The sequence below is a fragment of the Melanostigma gelatinosum genome (assembly GCF_949748355.1).
Source record: "Melanostigma gelatinosum genome assembly, chromosome: 11".
In the NCBI taxonomy this organism is placed as follows: Eukaryota; Metazoa; Chordata; class Actinopteri; order Perciformes; family Zoarcidae; genus Melanostigma; species Melanostigma gelatinosum.
The window spans coordinates 5,074,173-5,093,212 of NC_136644.1; the positions used below are offsets into that span (position 1 = coordinate 5,074,173).

The window sequence follows — 19,040 nt, forward strand, 5'->3', positions numbered from 1 at the left end:
TAACGACACTATATGTTTAAATTGTTTATTTATTATCAGGAAATACCAGCAAAATGATTGACATACATCAGCCTCGGCTGTTTCGTATGCCACACCTCTAAACCAAGATGGTGAACTTGACAAGCATTACCTGCTCAACATCTACAAGTGTAAATTGGCTTGTCTTGGTCATTAATGCTAGGAGAGAAAAGATCAAGACAGCGAGAAAAAGAAACGGCTATAGAATCCAGAAATAAATTTTAAAAATGCTATTATTTTACCTCTATCAGAGAGAGACATAAAAGTCAGAGGAGGGTGATAGAGTCGGATTTAGAGTCAGTGAAAGTAAAGCGAAAAAAGAAGAAGAAACAGAGAGGACAATTGGAGTTCAGCGACAAAAAAAAGGAGTGTGTTCAGATCGGTTTCAGGCCATCGTGCACAGCGCTGCGTAATGTTGCTGCTGTGACCTCCTGCCCTTGCCACCCATAGCCTGCTTTTGCTGCATGCACGGGGCTGACAAAGACATCAAGTGCTCTCTCCTTCTGCCCGACTGCTGTTTCATTTGATTGTTTAGTTTGGTTATTTGTTCGTGAAATAAATGTCTATTCATTACTTTTATCGCTCGTCTTGTCTCCCTGATCTTGCAGCCAGGTCGTAACAATGCTGCATGTCTCGACATGTCTGCAGAGGATTGACGGGGTTCCTTTGGGAATGCTAAAATATTCCTTCCCAGCTGTATTGCAAGAAAGGACATGCGGTGTGATGTGGATGACGACCCCGAGACAGGGGTTGACCAGCACTGTTCATCTATATATCTGTAGCACCCGATACTGTTTGGACAGCTTTGAAAAAGTGAACTCACTATAGAGAAATGTGTGTTGCCAATCATAAAAAAACAACAAAAACAGCCAGTAATGAGCAGCCTTGGGGTTTCCGTGAGCGCCCTACACTGCATGTCGCACAGAAGATGAACAGCACCTTTTTACAAGATGAATTGTGCAACTTAAAGAGCCACTGATGAAATTTAGCATTGCACTTCCATAAACTTGTAAGAGTCAGGTCCCAAAATCCTGGATTTTCATTACCCACAATGCAACTTGATAACATCTCTCATTACATCCTCCTTTTTCTTGTTGATTCATGACTTTTCAATCTCTCATCAATGTGTCATAAATTCTTTAATCTCTTAGAATTTCCGTGTTTTTGTTTCACATCATTTTACGACTTATCAAGGAAATTTAGTTTTTTTTGGAATATAACCCCCTTCCTCGGGCTCCAGAATTATTCTTTTTTTTTTTTCCTTCAATGGCCATATGGCCCTACAGGAAGCGTAAATAATAGATGAATACCTTATAGTTTTATATAGGACAATATATAATACATCATTACATATGCCAAAACACAACTGAACTACAGGAGCATATGATGTATTATCAAACATGTTGTCAAATATTTATTTGCATGCATCGTGTATCTATTTTGCGCACTGACATCACTGAAAAATAACCCAGAAGTAAAAATACAATGGAGTGCACATGTAGTATGATGTCTAAACTAAATTGCTTCTGAGAAAAGACCCGTAGGCAGAGAGGAGAGGAAAGGATATCATCAAGGCATTTCACGAATTACTGGATCTTTTAATAATAATAATAATAATAATTTGGCAGAGAAGTCAACTTTTTCAGGATGCTCGCATGTTCGTGCTCTCTGCGTCTCCGTCTCATTTCTCTTTCTCACCTCCTTCTTCACCCCTGACTGTTTCTCACATCACAGTCACTTTTCCAACCGCAGCTTTTGCAGGAATACTAATACCGCTGATCTGAAAACACTGGTTTGAACTCTGGGTAATTGGTGAAGAGTTTAAAATTGGAGCTGCCACTGCAAAGGCGTGTTGCCAGACTTCAACTCCCTGTTGGTGACTCAGGGTTGCTATTCCTAGTCCTCAGACTTTTCAATGCTGATTGTGAAAGTATCTGTATTATAAAGTCTAACAATAAAGTTGTTCTGCACACAAGTGATTCCTCTTCTCCATGCACCTTGGAAGTAGGCAGGTGGCAAACTCAAGTTCTGAAAAATGAACCCAATGATGCACCTTAAACTTCATCAGGGGGCGACTCCTCTTGTTGCAAAAAATAAGTCTGATTGTATAGAAGTCTATGAAAAAACGACCCTACTTCTCACTTGATTTATTACCTCAGCAAACATTGTAAACATGAGTTTATGGTCTCAATCGACAGTTTCAAATCTTCTTTAATACAGCATGATGTTCATTCTGGTCCATTTAGAGTCAAATAGACGATACAGCAGGGTATGCTTTAGGGCGGGGCTACCTTGTGATTGACAGGTCTATGGAAGCGGAAATCCCTACTCTGCTCCTACAGTCCTGTATTTTAACACAGTACCACTTTGAGGAGGAACACCAGCTCGGCGGCAGTAGCAGCACTTCTTCAATGACTGAATTTGAACTATATCATCCTTACAAACACCCCAAACACTGTTTCAGCCCATAGAGTTAGTGAGCAGGGACGTGGACACCTAAGCCTCCTAATGCCACACTGCAGTGGGGACCAACTAGGGCGTAGAGGGAAATGGCCCGTGTCAGACAGCCAAACATCGCTGTTTCTCATTTCAATCCCTGCTTTTTTTTTTTTACCTCTCTCCTTCAGTGTCTGGCTGCTCTTGTCCCCTTCTGCTCTTTTCCTCACAGTTAATACCTTATGTCGCCTTTGTGTTTCCTCCCTTCTCTCTCTCTTCCCCGCTATCTCTTCCTCTCTGTGTCAAAATCATTGAGGTGTAAATTCACATTAGTGTGAGCATTCCTCCCAGACAGGAGCTCCCAATGACTGGCTATATAGGTCGGAGTAAACTGTGTTTCAGCATGTGTGTGTATGTGCGGCCACCTCTACTCCCTCATAGAGTTATAAGCATATGGGCAGGTGTGTGTGTGTGTGTGTGTGAAAAATATTTCTCATCTCACAGCTATCTCACACATGCTGAGATACAAACCCCAAAACACATTTATATTTCAGAAGTGACCTCCCTATAGCAGCTCATATAAAAACTAAATATATTGCATGTGCGTTTTTCCTCATTCAGAGCGGCAGGTGCTTAACACCTCTGGTGTCAGTAATAGAGAGCTGCAGGGATGACATATTTTTTTAGGCCAACCCAGGAAGTTGGCATCGCACTGGTTCCTAGGACAAAAAAAGCCGATGCCATTTTCCACGAAGTGGCGAGATGACATGTCTAATTCAGCCACTTGATAGCACCTGACTTTTTTAAGACACTTAAAAGCTTCAAAATTCACGGGTGGGTTATTTACCGACGTATTTTATGTCGTAAAGCAAAACATTAAAATCTCTTCGGATATCTAACCAAAAAAAAATGTATTACTTTGAGACGAGGCAACCGGAAGTGCAACAATGCTAACTCATCTCCAGGTTTTAGGACTCATTCCTGCAGCACTCTACGGTGGTTCTCAACGCGCTGGATCCAAATAATCAAAAAACATTTTCTTCCCGAACCACTGACCCGTAACGGTAAACCCTAACATTTGGTAACTGTTTTCAAATTTCAGAGACGGACCGAAGGCCAATGACAAAACTTGATACGATAATCTCTCCCGGTCCTTCTGTCACACACAATTTGAGGAGCACTTCCCCTCGACCGTCTCTGGAAATATCACCACTGTCAGACAATTTTAATGTCAGCCTCCACTCAGGAGTGTTGTTGAGTGTGTGCATGACTGGGTTTGTGTGTGTATTAAAGGAATGCATGTGCACAGATATCTATGCAGAAACTGTGTGTGCATGTGATACTGCCATGCAAGTGACTGTGTGACATCATGTGTGTGTGTGTGTGTGTGACATTCAATATGTGCTTTGGCTCACAGTGCTATGGAAACAGAAGCCGCTCCCACCACCTGCTGTGTCATCGCTGGCTGACGCATTAGTGTCAGTCTGACTGTGAACGGTCACAGCATGTTCACCCAGAGTCTGTTGGGCAGAATTAACCTCCCAGTCTGTCAGAGGTTTTTTTTTTTAGAGGGAATCAATAACCCAGCCCACCATTAAATAGAAGCAACTAACTGACAGCACAGCTAGAGATTTAGCCGGATTTCCAGATCCCATGGCAGAACGTTTGTTTCGTAAGTCACTGGGGAATGGCACTCTTTGAGATGATTTATTTATGTCATTGCTTGCTCCAACAGCTTGGTCGTGGTTTTAAATCAATCATAACAATGCAGGGAAAAAAACAAGCGTACTCATAGATTATTGTGTGTCTTTAAATCCATCAATGTCTTAATATATATGACTAAATTGAAACATTTAATTGTGTTTGCCGTCAGTAGTATTACCACCATTTGTTGTTTAAAAGCCATTCCTGATTTGTGTAAATCTAGACTTGGATCTTGGCGTAGGACTTGAGTGCCTTGAGACTTACGTGTGACTTGCAAACCAATGACTTTGTCCCATCTCTGGTTGATGCACAGCAAAGTAAGGTTGAAAATGGTACTGAAACACGCCTCATATTGAAAACTGGGTTGAGCTATTTCCAACGACAGTCAGCCCATACTCATCAGTGAGCTTGTCAACCATCCAGTCAGTCAATCATCCTGTCTGAACCTCTTACCATGAGTGAGGGCCGGGTCATTCACTGGACGTGGATCCAGTCTAAGTGATACACATGTTGCCACATCAGTTGATGAACAACCAGAGACTTGTTAGTAACAATTGGCACTGAAATGGCTAATAAATGGGCATACAGTGTGTAATGTAGTGGACTAATACCATTAAATCCTCCTTGGGATCAACCAGTTTTACAGATCTGTTGATAAAATTGACAAAATCGTACGAGTGTTCGTCGACTAAGAACTTCTTTGGTTGAGGACAGCCGTAGCTGCCAGTCAACAAGGACAAAAACAAGCAGGTATCTACCGAAGTACCCGTCTTGGCAAATTGGATTGAACTTGCTCAGGAGAAAACGCACTGGGACACACTGAGACCCCAGCTTGTACGTATGGTCGGGTTCAATTTGGACTTGCCAGCGGACACACTCGGCGTCTGTCACACTGGTATGCTTATGTCATGAGAGAGCGCTTGTGTGTGTGTGTGTGTGTGTGTGTGGGGGGGGGGGGGGGGGGGGAATCTGTCCTGAGGCAGTAACCTTAATCTGGGTCACAAGGGTGACAGAGGCTGAGACCAGACAGTGACAGAGATGACCTCATGCATCAGGAACAAGCACGCACACACATCTCTCCACGCTCAGCCTTACCTCTGGGGCTATGTAGTCGGGAGTGCCACAGAAGGTGCGTGTGGTCACTCCTTCTGACATGTTCTCTTTACACATGCCAAAGTCAGCAATCTTAATGTGTCCCTCCGAGTCCAGCATCACATTGTCCAACTTCAGATCCCTGAGGAAGCACACAGACGGTCTAAACATCCTTGGAGATGTTGACTTTTCGATTTGAATTTGTTTCAGCAGGTGGCTCTCAATCCCAATCCTAAATACTACTAATTCTTACACTATTTATTACAAACAAGTTCCAGTTGCTACTTCAAGAAAGAGCTAATAAAACGCTTGATGCTTCAAAACAAATGCAAGAGCTTTTAGTTTAGGACGACTCTTTACTGCATTGTATCTGCTTTTTAATTGTTTTTAATTCATTTATGTCACAAAATGTGTAATTATTAGTTTAAATGCAGCCCCTGAATCTGTTGCTGCATTAACTAGTTAACACCCACCTGTAGATGACTCCTTTAATGTGCAGGAAGAAGAGACCCGCAGCGATCTCTGCTGCATAGAACCTGCAATATAAACCACAGACTTCAAACACAAGGAAACTTACTTTGCTGTATTTTAGAAATAATTACATGAGACATGTCAGGCTTTTTACAAGGTGGCCATATTAGTGCGGTAGCTACTTGCTGCAGTAACAACGCAGCGTACAATTTCATTTTTTACCTCGTTAGCCCGACACAACGAGGTTTTAGAAGAATAAAATAATATATCTCAAACTAAAACAAGCATAGTAGCAGAAAGTAGGAAATGATTCACGACACAGTGCTCGTAAATTGACATGTCTTACACTGCCTGAGGTTCCTTGAACTTGCCCACTTGTTGGATATGGTACATGAGGTCTCCGCCATTCACATACTCCATGACAAAGTACAGACGGTCCTTTAATCACAGAGATAGAGGGAATAGAAGAGAGGGTTTAGGGAGAGAAAAATATGAAACGTCTATGAAACTATTTTGCACAACAAAAAAAATGCCTGAAAAGTTCAATAAAAGCTGTTAAATTACACATTTATATTCACTGCCAGTGCTCTGAACAGCTCCGTGCTGCAGGCTCCCCTAACCTTGCCGTCTGAGTCACTCTATCGTTCCTGCTACACATTCCATGACAAGGTGACCTAAAAAGGTCACAACAAGGAGCTTCATGGAAAAAGAAAACACTCAACACAGACATCTGTCAGGGGACATTCTCTTTGTCTGGTCGTGCTGGTCCCTTACTGCCCATGACAAGTTTGGTCTTGAGAGTCCCTCACATTTTAATAGAAAAGCACTGGCAAGACTATTTTATTGTTAACAAAAAGTCTGCAAAGATATTGGGAAAACATTAGAGAGGTTGTGAAAGTGTGAGAGTACGTTTGTCTTTGTGTTTTTGCATGTGAGCGAATGAACTGTGAACCGTGTGTGTGTGCGTTCATGAATATGCCATGAGTGATGCCAAGCTGAGTATTTCTGAGTCAGCCTGCTGGTGCCCTAATCAGCTGCTATAGTTCAGCTTGGCCTCTGTGAGAAATCAAACCGCTAATAGACGTTTATTTTCCACCCAGCACAAACCAATGAATTTACCCAGAGGCGTTGTGATTAGGGAAAAAGTCTATTTCTTTCACATTGTCACTGAAATGGAGGAGTGGGGCATGAAAAATTCGCATGGCTACAATTTGTAGATCTTTATTGAGTTTAAATAATTTCATCACCAGTTGTTAAAGGGGAACTGCACCAATTTAACACATGCAGATCAGTTTACTGAGAGCGGGAGTCATGTCTGAGAAATAGCCGTGATTGTCCTTAGGGTTACCTCAGCTTGGGCTTGGAGACGTCGCATGTTTGAGGGAGGCAGGGAGAGTCTCCGGGAAGACGATATCAAGTTACATTCAAGGAAATTAAGAATCCAGTGGTTTTGGCGCTTGATCATTTCTTGGGATTAAAAGTCAATACTTCTCAGCCTTCGCTCCACCAATTTTGACACATTTCTTGTTGTTTTTTGTGTGCGTCTGTTCTCATATAAGAACAATGTGAGTGTGTGAGTGCTGGAAATACACATATTACATTACAAGGACATGTCTTTTCACTCATACAGTATGGGCTCCCAGGTTGTGTTGTCTGGTTTTGGAATGACTCAAAGTCAATACACATGTGCAGACATGCTTTTGTGTACACACACAGGCACAAACCACAGCCTTCTAATTAGGGTCTGTTTGTTTACTTTTCCCTCTTTTTTTCATGACTAAGCCGTTTAGCTAAAAGCCCCTTCATGAATTAATCGGACCTGACATGACCCGGAGTGCCTTTTCCTGATACGTGTCCAGGAGCATTTCACCTACCACCGTCTGGAAGCACGAGTGCAGATATGTGAGGAAGGGCGGCTTGTCCTGTTGGGCCAGGACTCTCTTCTCCACCATGGTACATTCCACGTCATCGTCCTGGATCACCACGTCCTTCTTCAGGATCTTTATTGCGTACAGCTCTTCGGTGGCCTTCATCTCTGCCAGTATGACCTGCAGAGAGACAGTAGGAAAAGATGACAGCTCTGTTTAACCAACTCTTTCTTGCTCCTTTAGCTCGCGTTGTGTCTATTGCCAGTGACACTTGGAGTGTATTTATATTTGTGCTGTTCCCAGCTGCCTCACCTTCCCGAAGCTCCCTTTCCCGAGCACAGCCAGGAAGGAGAAGTCGGTGAGTTTGACCTGGTTCAGGCTGGTGAAGGGAGGCTGGCTGGAGTGGCTGCCGTCCGTCTCGGTGATCACCTTCTTACCTGGGCCGAGCTTGGCTTTCTGCACTCAGGGAACAAAAGGTGGTGTGTAAGAGATACACATCTTAAAAAATGCACACACACACAACAAAAAGCTTCACTGTGTTGTTCAGACAAGATGACGAGTTCCTGAATTCCTAATATGTGGACTTTGTTTTAAAAGTTACTGCACGAATCAAATTTCAAAGATACTGAACCACTGATAAACCCGGACGAAGCTTATTTGTGGTGGTTTCCTCTCAAAGTGAGAAAATCTTCCAGACCAACAAATACGATTTCCCTGCTTGTTTGTTTGTTTATTTTGTATATATATATATTATATATACAAATATATATATGTAGATATTCACACACTCACACTGCTCATTTGCTCACTCAAGCCCCAATACACTGACTGATAAGCAGAATTCAAAATGAATGGAGTGAAATGAGACTGCGGTGCCATTGTGGAGCATACACACTCTCAAAAATGGCTCCATACAAACAGATGCAATTTGATAAAGTGTACCCCTAAACCCTACGAGAGGACACATTGACATTTCTTTCTTTCATCTCGTCACATTTTTTGACTAATTAGCAGCATGAGCTGTGACCCAGCCATCTTAAAATATATTACAAGTAATTCAAAAGGATTGAAACCTCAGTACTGGCTGTTATTGTTGGTTTAAATGAGGAAAAGTGTGAATGATGACAAACTGTTACAGTAACCTTTTTTGCAATTTGTATTAAAAACATCAATACAGCAGTACATGTATGTCGAAGGGACATTTTTATCCTGTGATCACGTGTAATTGTGTGGTAAAGGCAAAGTGTAAAAAAGTCTCACAACTGCACTGAGGATTGATTCCCATTGAAAGTTGTATGGCTGCGAGAGCAGTAAAGTTGAGGATGCCACAGTGTGGCTTTGCTGTGTGCACGCATGTCCGGTCCAGACAAGAGTCTCTCATGTCCACTTGTATTTGCATAAAAATGCAAAAAGATTCTCCTCTGTGCACTTCCTTCATGCCAAAGTCATGCGTAACCTCCCAGTATAGCAAGATGCTCCGACAAGAAAACAACTTCTGAGAATGAATTCTAAGTAACAATCTCTGCACAAGAACACAACCAACATTGCCATGTCCAGTATTCACACTCAGCCAAGGCCAAACACAGATCCAAACTCATGCTGATCCATCGTCACCAGAGGTGTAATCTACACCCACATGCTACAGGGAGCTTGGCTTATGCAAGGACTCTAACACATTGTCATTAAGTTGTGAAATGTCCTTACTGCCTCCTGGCTATGGAAGATCCGACTCTAAATTTGGAGCGAGTAACAAGGAATCTCACCTCACTAGAAAGTAAGCCAATAAAGGTCTCTTTAGCATTCACTACACTACACGTTGACAGAAATCTGTGACTTTAATCCAAAACAAAAACTTGAGTTTGGTGGAGAAAAGGCTTTTCAGGGTTGCATCACAAAGTCCAGGATTCATTATAAGACTACTCCGCACTATTCTGAACAAATAGACATTTAACTTGAGCAGCTTTAGTTTGGTTAATGGCATCTACCGTATTCTGCTCTTAAATCTGGGAGAGCAGCAGAGAAATGCAAAGCAGAGCAGACCGCACCAGATCACAGCACACCTGTAAGCTTCAGCCAATAAGAACAGCCCGCCCGGGCCGAGCGAGCAGCAGCCTTACTTCCTCCCCCTCAGACACACCTGATCAGAGTTATCCACAACCTCTTGGTCCTGAAACCACAGGGAGAAGGGAGCCAGGAGGGCCGACGCACTTAGTACACTTGAGTATGGGTGTTTTTACACAGATAGTTGAGGGCTGGTCCACAGAGGGCAGCTCAAACACACAGCTATACAAATGTGCAGTAATTCTACTATGACACACAAAAGGCGCTTCAGCCTTTGGAATAATGTTTCAGAAGAATCAATGATGTATTCAAACCAGATATGCACAACATAACTCAGTACTGGTGGATCAGGTAACAGATTCCACGTTAAATTCAGCTTCTTAGTCAATATACTTATAAAAGTTAGTGTTTTTGCTATCAGTCTCCTTCACTCATCTTGGCCCCGTGGCCTCATGTTAACTTTCATAATTGCAGTCATCTGTATCAGGAGAGAGTAAGGTCTATCTGTTTTTAACTGAAACGTTCTTTTATAAGCTTGTAGCAGAAACTGAGAAAAAAAAATAAAAGTCAAAGCTCAACAGCACCATAACCAAGTGATAATTCTATTGAGCACCATGTGCATTATTCCATGTAAAAACCCTATACCTGTACTCCACCAAGAAAATGGTATGAAGTGTACAAAGGAAAAACAGAAATTACAAATGTGGACGAGAATCACGACAATTTAAAGGGACAGTGTGTAGGATTCAGTGGCGAGGTTGCAGAGTTTATCCAGCTGAACGCCCCTCCACTCACCCCTCCCTTTACAAGCATGTCAGAGAAGTATGGTTGCCTTCAGGTAACGTAAAAAACGGGATTGGCTCCGTAGAGCCAGTGATTGGTTTGTCCTTTCTGGGCTACTGTAGAAACACGGGGGCGCAACATGGCGGGAAAAGACGACCCGTTCCCTATGTAGATATAAGCAGATCCTTCTGAGCGAACAAATACACAACGATTCTTAGTTTCAGATGATTATTTACTGATGAAAAGATACTAATATATAATATATCCTTCTGAATACTACACACTGATCCTTTAAATGTGGTGTGGAAATCAAGTCTTCAAGTAGGAAGAAGAAGAAAAGTAACAATTTGAGGGTTGGAAGAAACACACACACACACACACACACACACACACACACACACAGGAAAACAGTTGCTCATTGTTCCGATGAGTCTGGTATTACATATCAATTCAATACTGACATCTAGTGGTCTCAACTGTTGTTTTTTTCCTCCTCATCAAGCAAAACATTTTCCCATTGTGAAATATTCCTGTGGTCCATAATTGCAGTAAATCTAAAGTGAGAAATGAATGACCATATACTCTCAGGTTACACCTGCAGCAGCAATGACGTGAGCGCACACGATGTGGACAGAGTGACCCAGAGGCAAGACACGCACAGAACACAAAGACACATGTGTGGACGAATGGACAGCAATGAACTGGTGAGCTGCACAGTGTCAGGATTTACTAACAATCCTCTGAAGAACTAGAAGCAGGGAAGACAGAGAAGAGCTCATGTACTCTCAAGTGACACACAATTCACCTTTTCCCAAGGCTCCATCATCCAAATAAAGTGTAGAGTAAAAGAGAAAAGCTGACATTTTCAGAGTTCCTCCAAGAACAAAAAAGAGCAGTGACTAAATATCCATTTATCAAAGAAATATTGTTGGTTTTTCTTAATGTATTTTTTAAAAACCCAATGAAATTGTTAGTAAATTGGATCTATTTGCAGTAGCTTGGTAACCACATACAAATGATCAGACATGAGGAGAGGTGAAGGACCATGTCACCACAACAAGACAAGACAAGAGAGGAGAGGAGAGGAGAGGAGAGGAGAGGAGATGAGAGGAGAGGAGAGGGCTACCTTCAGACTAAAGTTAATTTGGCAATCCTGAGAGCGGGAGGGGGGGGGGCAAGAAGGGGAGAGAGGGAGAGAAACTCTTGCATTAAATATGACAGTGTGACACGGGATGAAGAAGCATTTGTACAGTACAAATCTCACCAAGCACACAGGAGGGAGCAGGCGGCTGAGGGGAAAAAAGGGAGAGAACCACAGAGGGGTTTATGAAAAGGAAGGACAGAGAACGTGGCTCATTCTCGAGGCCGTAGAGTCCAAAAAGGATACAATGAGGTCAAGTGGATGAACCATTTTAAAACCTAAAACTTGGATTCATGTAAAACAATGTGTCATATGATGCCTGATAAATGTCTACACAGTGTTATTGCACATCTTGACATGAAAAATAATTACAAAATTATATAATTTACTGTCATCAAAAGAAAGACAAGATGTTATATTTTGTGTATGAAGACTGACATCTAAGGTTAAGGTCTAAATGTTTCATGGAACAGAGAAAACCATGATATCCCTTATTTATTTATTTTTAGATCCACATTTAGAATGATGCACAAAGCTTTACGAAAATGAAGGAAAATGTTTTCAAGTTATTTAAGGAATTAAAAAAGGAAAATGTATGAAATAGATGTTTTTGTAATGTTGCAGTGAGGACATTTAGGAAGAATGATGAAAACAATAAAAATAAACATGTTACACATTAAAATCTTAACGGCGATTGATCATTTTGTGTACTTGTACATATGTATTACATCAAACTTAACATCATAGAGGTTGATTTGTTATTTTTATTTGGGAGAGTCAAGAGGGACCATAGTTGCAGAAACAAGCATGTGAGTGTGAGCAGGGTGAAAGAGCAGCTGTTGAACCCTGACACACAAAGCAGCCGTGATACCTCCCATTTCGGTGAATATTATGTACTTGTGGACCTGTTCCTATGGCAACCAAAAGCAGAGAAGTGATAGAAGGTCGGGGCTCTTCTCTGACGTTAATCGACTCTCCTATTGTTCACTCCTTCTCTCTGTACTCCGTCGTCATGACATGATGAACCTCTCACATATGAAGATGGCAGTAGTCATCGTCATTCATTCGACATTAAGCTGAAAACAAATGTTCCCCGTTCTCATAAACGGCAGCTGCTTGGCCAACTAACTCAACAGGGGATACGGCAATTGACATAGTTTAGGACTTTTATCACCAAAATATAATGCATCCTACAAAAATATAGTTGGTTTCAATCCCAAAACCATGACATTTCTGGTATTCAGCCTTTCCTTTCTTTCTCCTTTTAGCCCACAACGCTCAGCTCTGAGTGGCAGAAATGTCATGAGAAATAACAGTAAAAAGCCTCTTCCAGAGACCTTGTCTCCCACTGAGAGGCAGGCAATCAGAAGAGCACAAAGAGAGCTGCTTCCCTCTCAGCAGGCCGGACACAGCGATGCAGAGAATTGAATAAAGGAAAAGGCAACATTGGCCTCCACTGGAAAAGGGTCTTGTACAGTACAATGTGTGGGTGTGTGTGTGTGTGTTTGGGAGGCATTTGAGAGGAAGACGTGTGTGGGTTTACTTATGATTTTAGACACTCCAATAGTGTTCGTACAATTCACTTTTTACTTCATGATTGGACAGGTGTTAAGATGACGATCATGAGTGAACTTCATAACCGTTTGACTGGGAAAATAATTTTGTATAAATCATGTAGGATCATCATTAAGGAGGTTCTAATTAAGAGGAAAAACTTCACATTAATGGGCAAATAAGAATTGATCATAGATCAATGATTATGTATTTTAAAAAAGGTTTCGATTTATCCTCTAAAATGGAAAAAGTACTACATTTGTCTGGTTAAAACTTCACGTCACTGAGCAACTTCAATTTGAGTTTCAGAATATCATATTTATATATATATATATATACAAATAATGTATCATAGACGGGGTTCAATTCATTATAAAGTCCAATAAAGTCAAATGTTTATATTCGACTGCTTGTAATAGAAAAAAAAGTTGCATTGCTAAAAAATTAAAAATTTTAATTAAATGTTTTCAATCTCACCCCATTTGAAACAACTGCCCCAGGCCATTAGCCTGCTTATTAACTAACTAATGATACAAACTCCTTAAATACTATTTCAAAATGACTTCTGGCATCGACCAATCAAGCCTTTGTCACAGAAAATGTCTCGTAGATTAAAAGAGAGCTGTCGCTGAAGAAGAAAAGACGTATCAAAGGCTGTTTGGTGGGCTGCTTTGATTCAACCCCAGACACGAATCTCTCTGATGAAGGAACAAAACGCTAACAATCTGTGACGAACGCACAACTCAAACGTTCGAGAGGCCGCGAGCCGAGGAGGTCTTTGAAAGCTGCAGCTGTCACGATGTCATTGATAAAGCAACAGCTGCAGCTGAGGAGATGTGACCATTTGGTATCATTTCAAGCTGTAGTACGCATGCTCGTTCTAGAGGTTAGAATGGCTGGACCAGCCATGTGCACACTCATACTCAACGCTTTATAGTGGATGGGACGGTTATCTGGATGGGATTAACAAGGTTAGAGTGACTAAAGGAAAGACGATAGGTGGCCGTGTCCAATACAGACTCACCACATCATCTACTACGCCAATGAACATGAAAGACTCTAGACAAGACGCCGAGATTGTAATTCAAGTCAACAAACGGACAAACAGAGGACAATGGTGATTATTTCAGCGCAATCATCACCTCAAATTTCTCCCTGAGTTCGTCATTCCCGTCATCCTCCTCTGAGATGGGAACATTGTAGTACTCCCCTTCCTCCTGGCACAACAACTTATACCTGGAAGAGAGAGACAAGAAGAGAGGGAAGATGGAAGACACATACAGGGAAACGTTGGGAGATTAAAAAAAAAAACCTCAGTTCAATGTAACTACCGGTACTCCACTTCCACTGAGGTTGACCTGCTGGGCCTGAATATCGTTCATGGTGAAGCCTCTGAGCTATTTGACACCCAAACGTTTGGTGGAATAACTGTTGTTTAACAATTATAAAAAAAAATTTGTTGAATAATGAAACTTTTATGAAGCCTTTTTGTGTTCAACAACATATTTCATAGCAGGGAAGTGTGAGTGAGTTTTATAGCTGATAGGCTTCAAACTGAAAACTAGTTTAAAACTACCGGTATCCGTGAGGGTCAATAGCGATATGGAAGTGAGCGTTACCAGCCACAGACTGGAGCCTTCATGAGCTCTGACACGCCGAAGGAGAGAGCCCCCATGAAGTCATTCCGAGTGGTCCGGTCCCAGTCCCACACCTCCACTGACAGCCTGCGGTCCTTGTCAGACGCCTTCAGCTTGCTATGCAACACAGAGACATGATGGTTATGTGGAATGTTGTGCCACAATTACATTTAAAATCGAATATGTGATATCTTTCTAAAACCCTGCACTTAAGTGTTATATGTTATCATTCGTGGTGAGGGTGAAAGCAGTGGTAATCATAGTTGTGACAGCACTAGTTAGTGCTAGTAGGATTAACTAACAGTAAAATGATTCATTTTCAATCCTTTTTCAAGTAACAACACCAACAGTGGTGATAGCTTCAACCGCTGACAACTGACACAGCGAGGTGCAGACCAGAGAAAATTGAAGTTTAAGGATGAAATATTGTATTTGGTAAATCAGAATTCAGAATACGGTTTATTGCCAAGTAGGATTTTCACTTACAAGGAATTTACCTTGGTGTTTGGTGCATACAATAAACATATTAAGAAGAAGTAAACAAAAACCTGGTAAAGTACTACAAAAGCCAACAACAAAAGTATAGAATAGAAAGACAACAATAATTTACTCACAAGCTAAAGGTCTCGTTCCATCTGGGGTTGAGGTTGGAGCGAATGGTTTTGGTCTTCTGCTTGGTCTCATTTTTGGGGTCTGGTACGAGCTTGAGCTTGACAAACGGATCAGAGAGGCCATTGGGGTCCATGGGGATCAGGTTTTTGCCCTCAGTCACTAATGGGGAGACAAAGAACAGGAAGAGATTATTCATTTGTCGACAGAGACACACTTTAACGACATAGTTTGTAAGTGACTCTGTCGTCTCCCTAAATGTGGTGCAGCACAGTGTTTCCCATTCTCAGCACACCTCAAACACATAATGACCTGCTGCTTACCATATCGGTACCGGCAGGTATCGATACCTGCCGGATTAAATGAACCTGGTTTAAACAGCTCACTCAACATGTTGTCTTCATTCAAATTCTGTGCGGTTTCTACAGTACAAAGCGCACTGCCCAGGAAAAACGGATGCTTTCTCTTCAGCAACAGGTGAACATCAGTAGAATAAATCGCAGGTGCTCGAGATCAAATGGCGATTCACCGCCTTTGAGGATTACGTATGGTGCCGAGCCATATCGGGAGCAAACCCGATCATTTTTATTCTCCGTGAGCCAAGAGCAAAGACTTTCCCAATGTTTGCTTTTATTCCCAGACTCTGTCGTGGGGGATTCGGGGGTTGAGAGATGGTAGCGAGGTGTGAAGTTTGATGTGAGCTGCAGTAGAGTACACACACACACACACACACACACACACACAGAGAAAGAAGAGAGACAGACAGACAGCAGCTTACAGGAGCAACTCGAGGTGTGGGAAGGTATTGAGCGAACCCAAGCTGGCAACCCTCTGCCTCCTCAGAAGTCCACTAGAAAAGTGTAAAGCCCGTCTGCAGGCAGCAAAGAACAACTCACTGTACACTGATGCACTCTTCAACAGAGAAGGGAGGACTGAAATACATAGACAATCTACACATAGGTTGTTATGAAATATGTTACATTAAGGTGCAGATCCATGTCATTCATGCGTCTTCAGCTTCAAATCCTTCAGCTTCGGTCGTTATAAGTCACGTTTTGAATATTTCCTATACATGGCCCATCTGTATGCAAAGTCACAGCACCCAAATGACATTTATCAAAAAGCCGACAAACAGACCGACAAAGTGACATTGTTCAGTGTCTTGTGCTTGTGTATGAGACTGTGGAATACAATCGGTGATCAAGCTGTAATTTGTCTCAATAATACATCTGTTATTCAAGTTTAATCATTCTGTCCAAGAAGAGTAGACTCTCCTTATCTTCAGTATTTATAAAGCTACAATGTATACAGTATTAACTTGATAATATCTTCAAAAGGTTTTTAAGATAATGCATTTAGTGAGTACAGACAGGAGATGGCTACAGCCAACTGTACTTCCAGTGCTGACCAGAAGGGGGCATCCTAGACCGTCTGATGTAGCTCGGCTGGCACTGAGCTTTTCCTCCCATATAACTGTGTGGCCCATAAATGAAACAAGATGTGTGTGTTGGCCTAATCCCTTGCAGATGTACTGCAGAGACATACTGAACTCAATACCCTCGGTATCTGTGGTGCTGACAATTTGGAGTAAAGATCAAATCACCTTTGTTCAACGGGAAAAAAAACTAATTGTAGTTCATGCCTTCAAGCGCAAAGTGCATAAGGATTCCATTCATCTGAGTTTAGAAACACATGCATATGCAAAAACACACACACAGACAAACTATAGGGCAAAAGAAGCAGGGTGTGTGTGTGTGTGGGGGGGGGGGGGGGCTGTGAGGTTTGTACCGCATCCACAGTCCTGTGTGGAGTCGTGCTCCTTTTTGTTGAGAAAACAAACGGTCACATGTGAGATAAGAGCTTCTACGTCTCGAATGCACGTTGCTCATATCTGAAGAGATTTAATTGTTGATTTCCACGGTCACACCGTTGCAAAGGTTGCACTCCATCTCGGAGGCTTCTGGCGACGCAGACTGAAATCTAGTGGGAATTTCTTTCTTTTGAAAAAGGCCAACACAGACAGTAAAGTTTACGTCTTGCAAAATGAAAAAGAATGATCAATGAAAGAGAAACACAAAGAAGGAAGAAAGGCCAAACAAGACGGGAAAAGTAGAAGTGAAGCGGTGAAAGGCAGAGGGCATATATTTGAAGAGAGCGAGCAACACGCTGAGAAGAGGCGAGTCGTGGCAGGGCAGAGACGACAGACCGGGAATACCAATGACATGAATTCTAGGAGTCTGGCAGCAGAAATCCCACGGCAACAAAGTTCAGTTGTTCTCTGAGCTCCACAGAGACACTGAGTCTGCATGTGTGAGTCTTACTTTGATGGAGGCAAACCTTCAAACCAAGATGGGGAGGATGAAACTGTCTGTCATTACCAATGATAAGATCACACAGGTCTCTTAAACTCTTTTGCTGTCAGAGGGGGTTGATATTTTGACGGCCTTTTTTTCTCTCCCCATATCAACATCTATGTATCACTGAATGCAACATATGTAACAGGAAAATGTGCAACCAAGTGTCCAAATAGTAACTGGGTTACAAATAGTGATACTTTGAGTTTATTACGTTGAGGACAAAGGTTTTTTTTCTCTCTCTCTTTTTGTGTGTACAATCCAATCCAGCCTGATTTTTAAGAACTCGATCTTCAATGTTTACTCTCTTCTTTATCCGTGTTCCCGCACTGAACAAGAGGTTATAGGTGTATCTGTGTGTGAGAGAACATCCCAGTGTATTTTTTTCTGAGGGCGCAGTGATACGATGCCCGAGCCCCTAAACTGCACTCGTTCCTACTTTTCTTCCAGGCGTTCGTATAACTTGTGAAAACTGCACAGCCAAACACACTATGCCTCGTCTTCAGCTCACACCAGATGACCCGACCTCACATAAAAACGAGGTGAGCCATGTTTGTTCTTCACCTCCCTGTGTAAACGCAGTCTATGAACCGCTGTGCTCCTTTGACAGCACACTGCTGAAAACGGCCTGCGGAGCAGCAGGACTGTTAGCTTTTCTTAAATGTAGTATTACATCAGCGTAAAGGTAGCGGAGTGATGGGATGATCTCAGATAAATTGATTTATTTATTTAAATTCGAAACACAATATGGGCTGAAAGTGAACTGTGGTGGGGCATATATATATATATATATATATATATATATATATATATATATATGTTTGATATATATATATATATATATATGTTTGATATATATATCAAACATATCACATTACATTATTATAAAAAAATAACAATTTATTATAATTGCAGTAACTGTTGTGACTACAAGCTCACGGTTAGATAGCCAGGAAGCTCACTACAGAACATTAAGACATGACACACAGCTGTCCCAGTGGAAAAAGTGATGGCGTCGGTACCGACACAAGTGCCGTCAGCCGTTCCGTCTTAACTCTTGATTCGTGGGGGAAATGATTTGAACTAGATTTTCTCTTGGCAAGAACCTGTTGGCTTTTCTGCACGATGACTCAGAAGCGACAAAGAAACTGAAATAACTGCAAGAAAAGGCTGGAAGAGTGGAAGCAGTGGCAATAAAACCGGCGGCATTCAGAGGATCGGGGGGCGATTATCGATTTGGCAACCCTCAGGCTGCATCCAAACCCAGACAGGACCTTGATCCAACCACAAATCGTCCTCAGGATTCAGGGAG

At 41.9% G+C, this 19,040-nt stretch overlaps 1 protein-coding gene across 4 annotated transcripts in view; it reads right to left on the reverse strand.

The window, feature by feature from the left end:
• The window catches only part of prkcaa (protein kinase C, alpha, a), a 107,652-nt gene that overhangs the window by 20,754 nt on the left and 67,858 nt on the right, over positions 1 to 19,040 (reverse strand). For 2 of the 4 annotated variants that reach the window (XM_079279440.1, XM_079279439.1), the window contains exons 6-14: positions 15,380 to 15,536; positions 14,748 to 14,882; positions 14,271 to 14,364; positions 9,727 to 9,756; positions 7,902 to 8,045; positions 7,596 to 7,769; positions 6,068 to 6,159; positions 5,724 to 5,786; positions 5,254 to 5,392 (exon numbers count right to left, since the gene is read on the reverse strand). In XM_079279440.1, the coding sequence (XP_079135566.1) occupies positions 5,254 to 5,392; positions 5,724 to 5,786; positions 6,068 to 6,159; positions 7,596 to 7,769; positions 7,902 to 8,045; positions 9,727 to 9,756; positions 14,271 to 14,364; positions 14,748 to 14,882; positions 15,380 to 15,536 (1,028 nt within the window). The remainder of the gene's footprint in view (positions 1 to 5,253; positions 5,393 to 5,723; positions 5,787 to 6,067; positions 6,160 to 7,595; positions 7,770 to 7,901; positions 8,046 to 9,726; positions 9,757 to 14,270; positions 14,365 to 14,747; positions 14,883 to 15,379; positions 15,537 to 19,040) is intronic. The other 2 variants (XM_079279442.1, XM_079279441.1) reach the window with 1 other exon arrangement.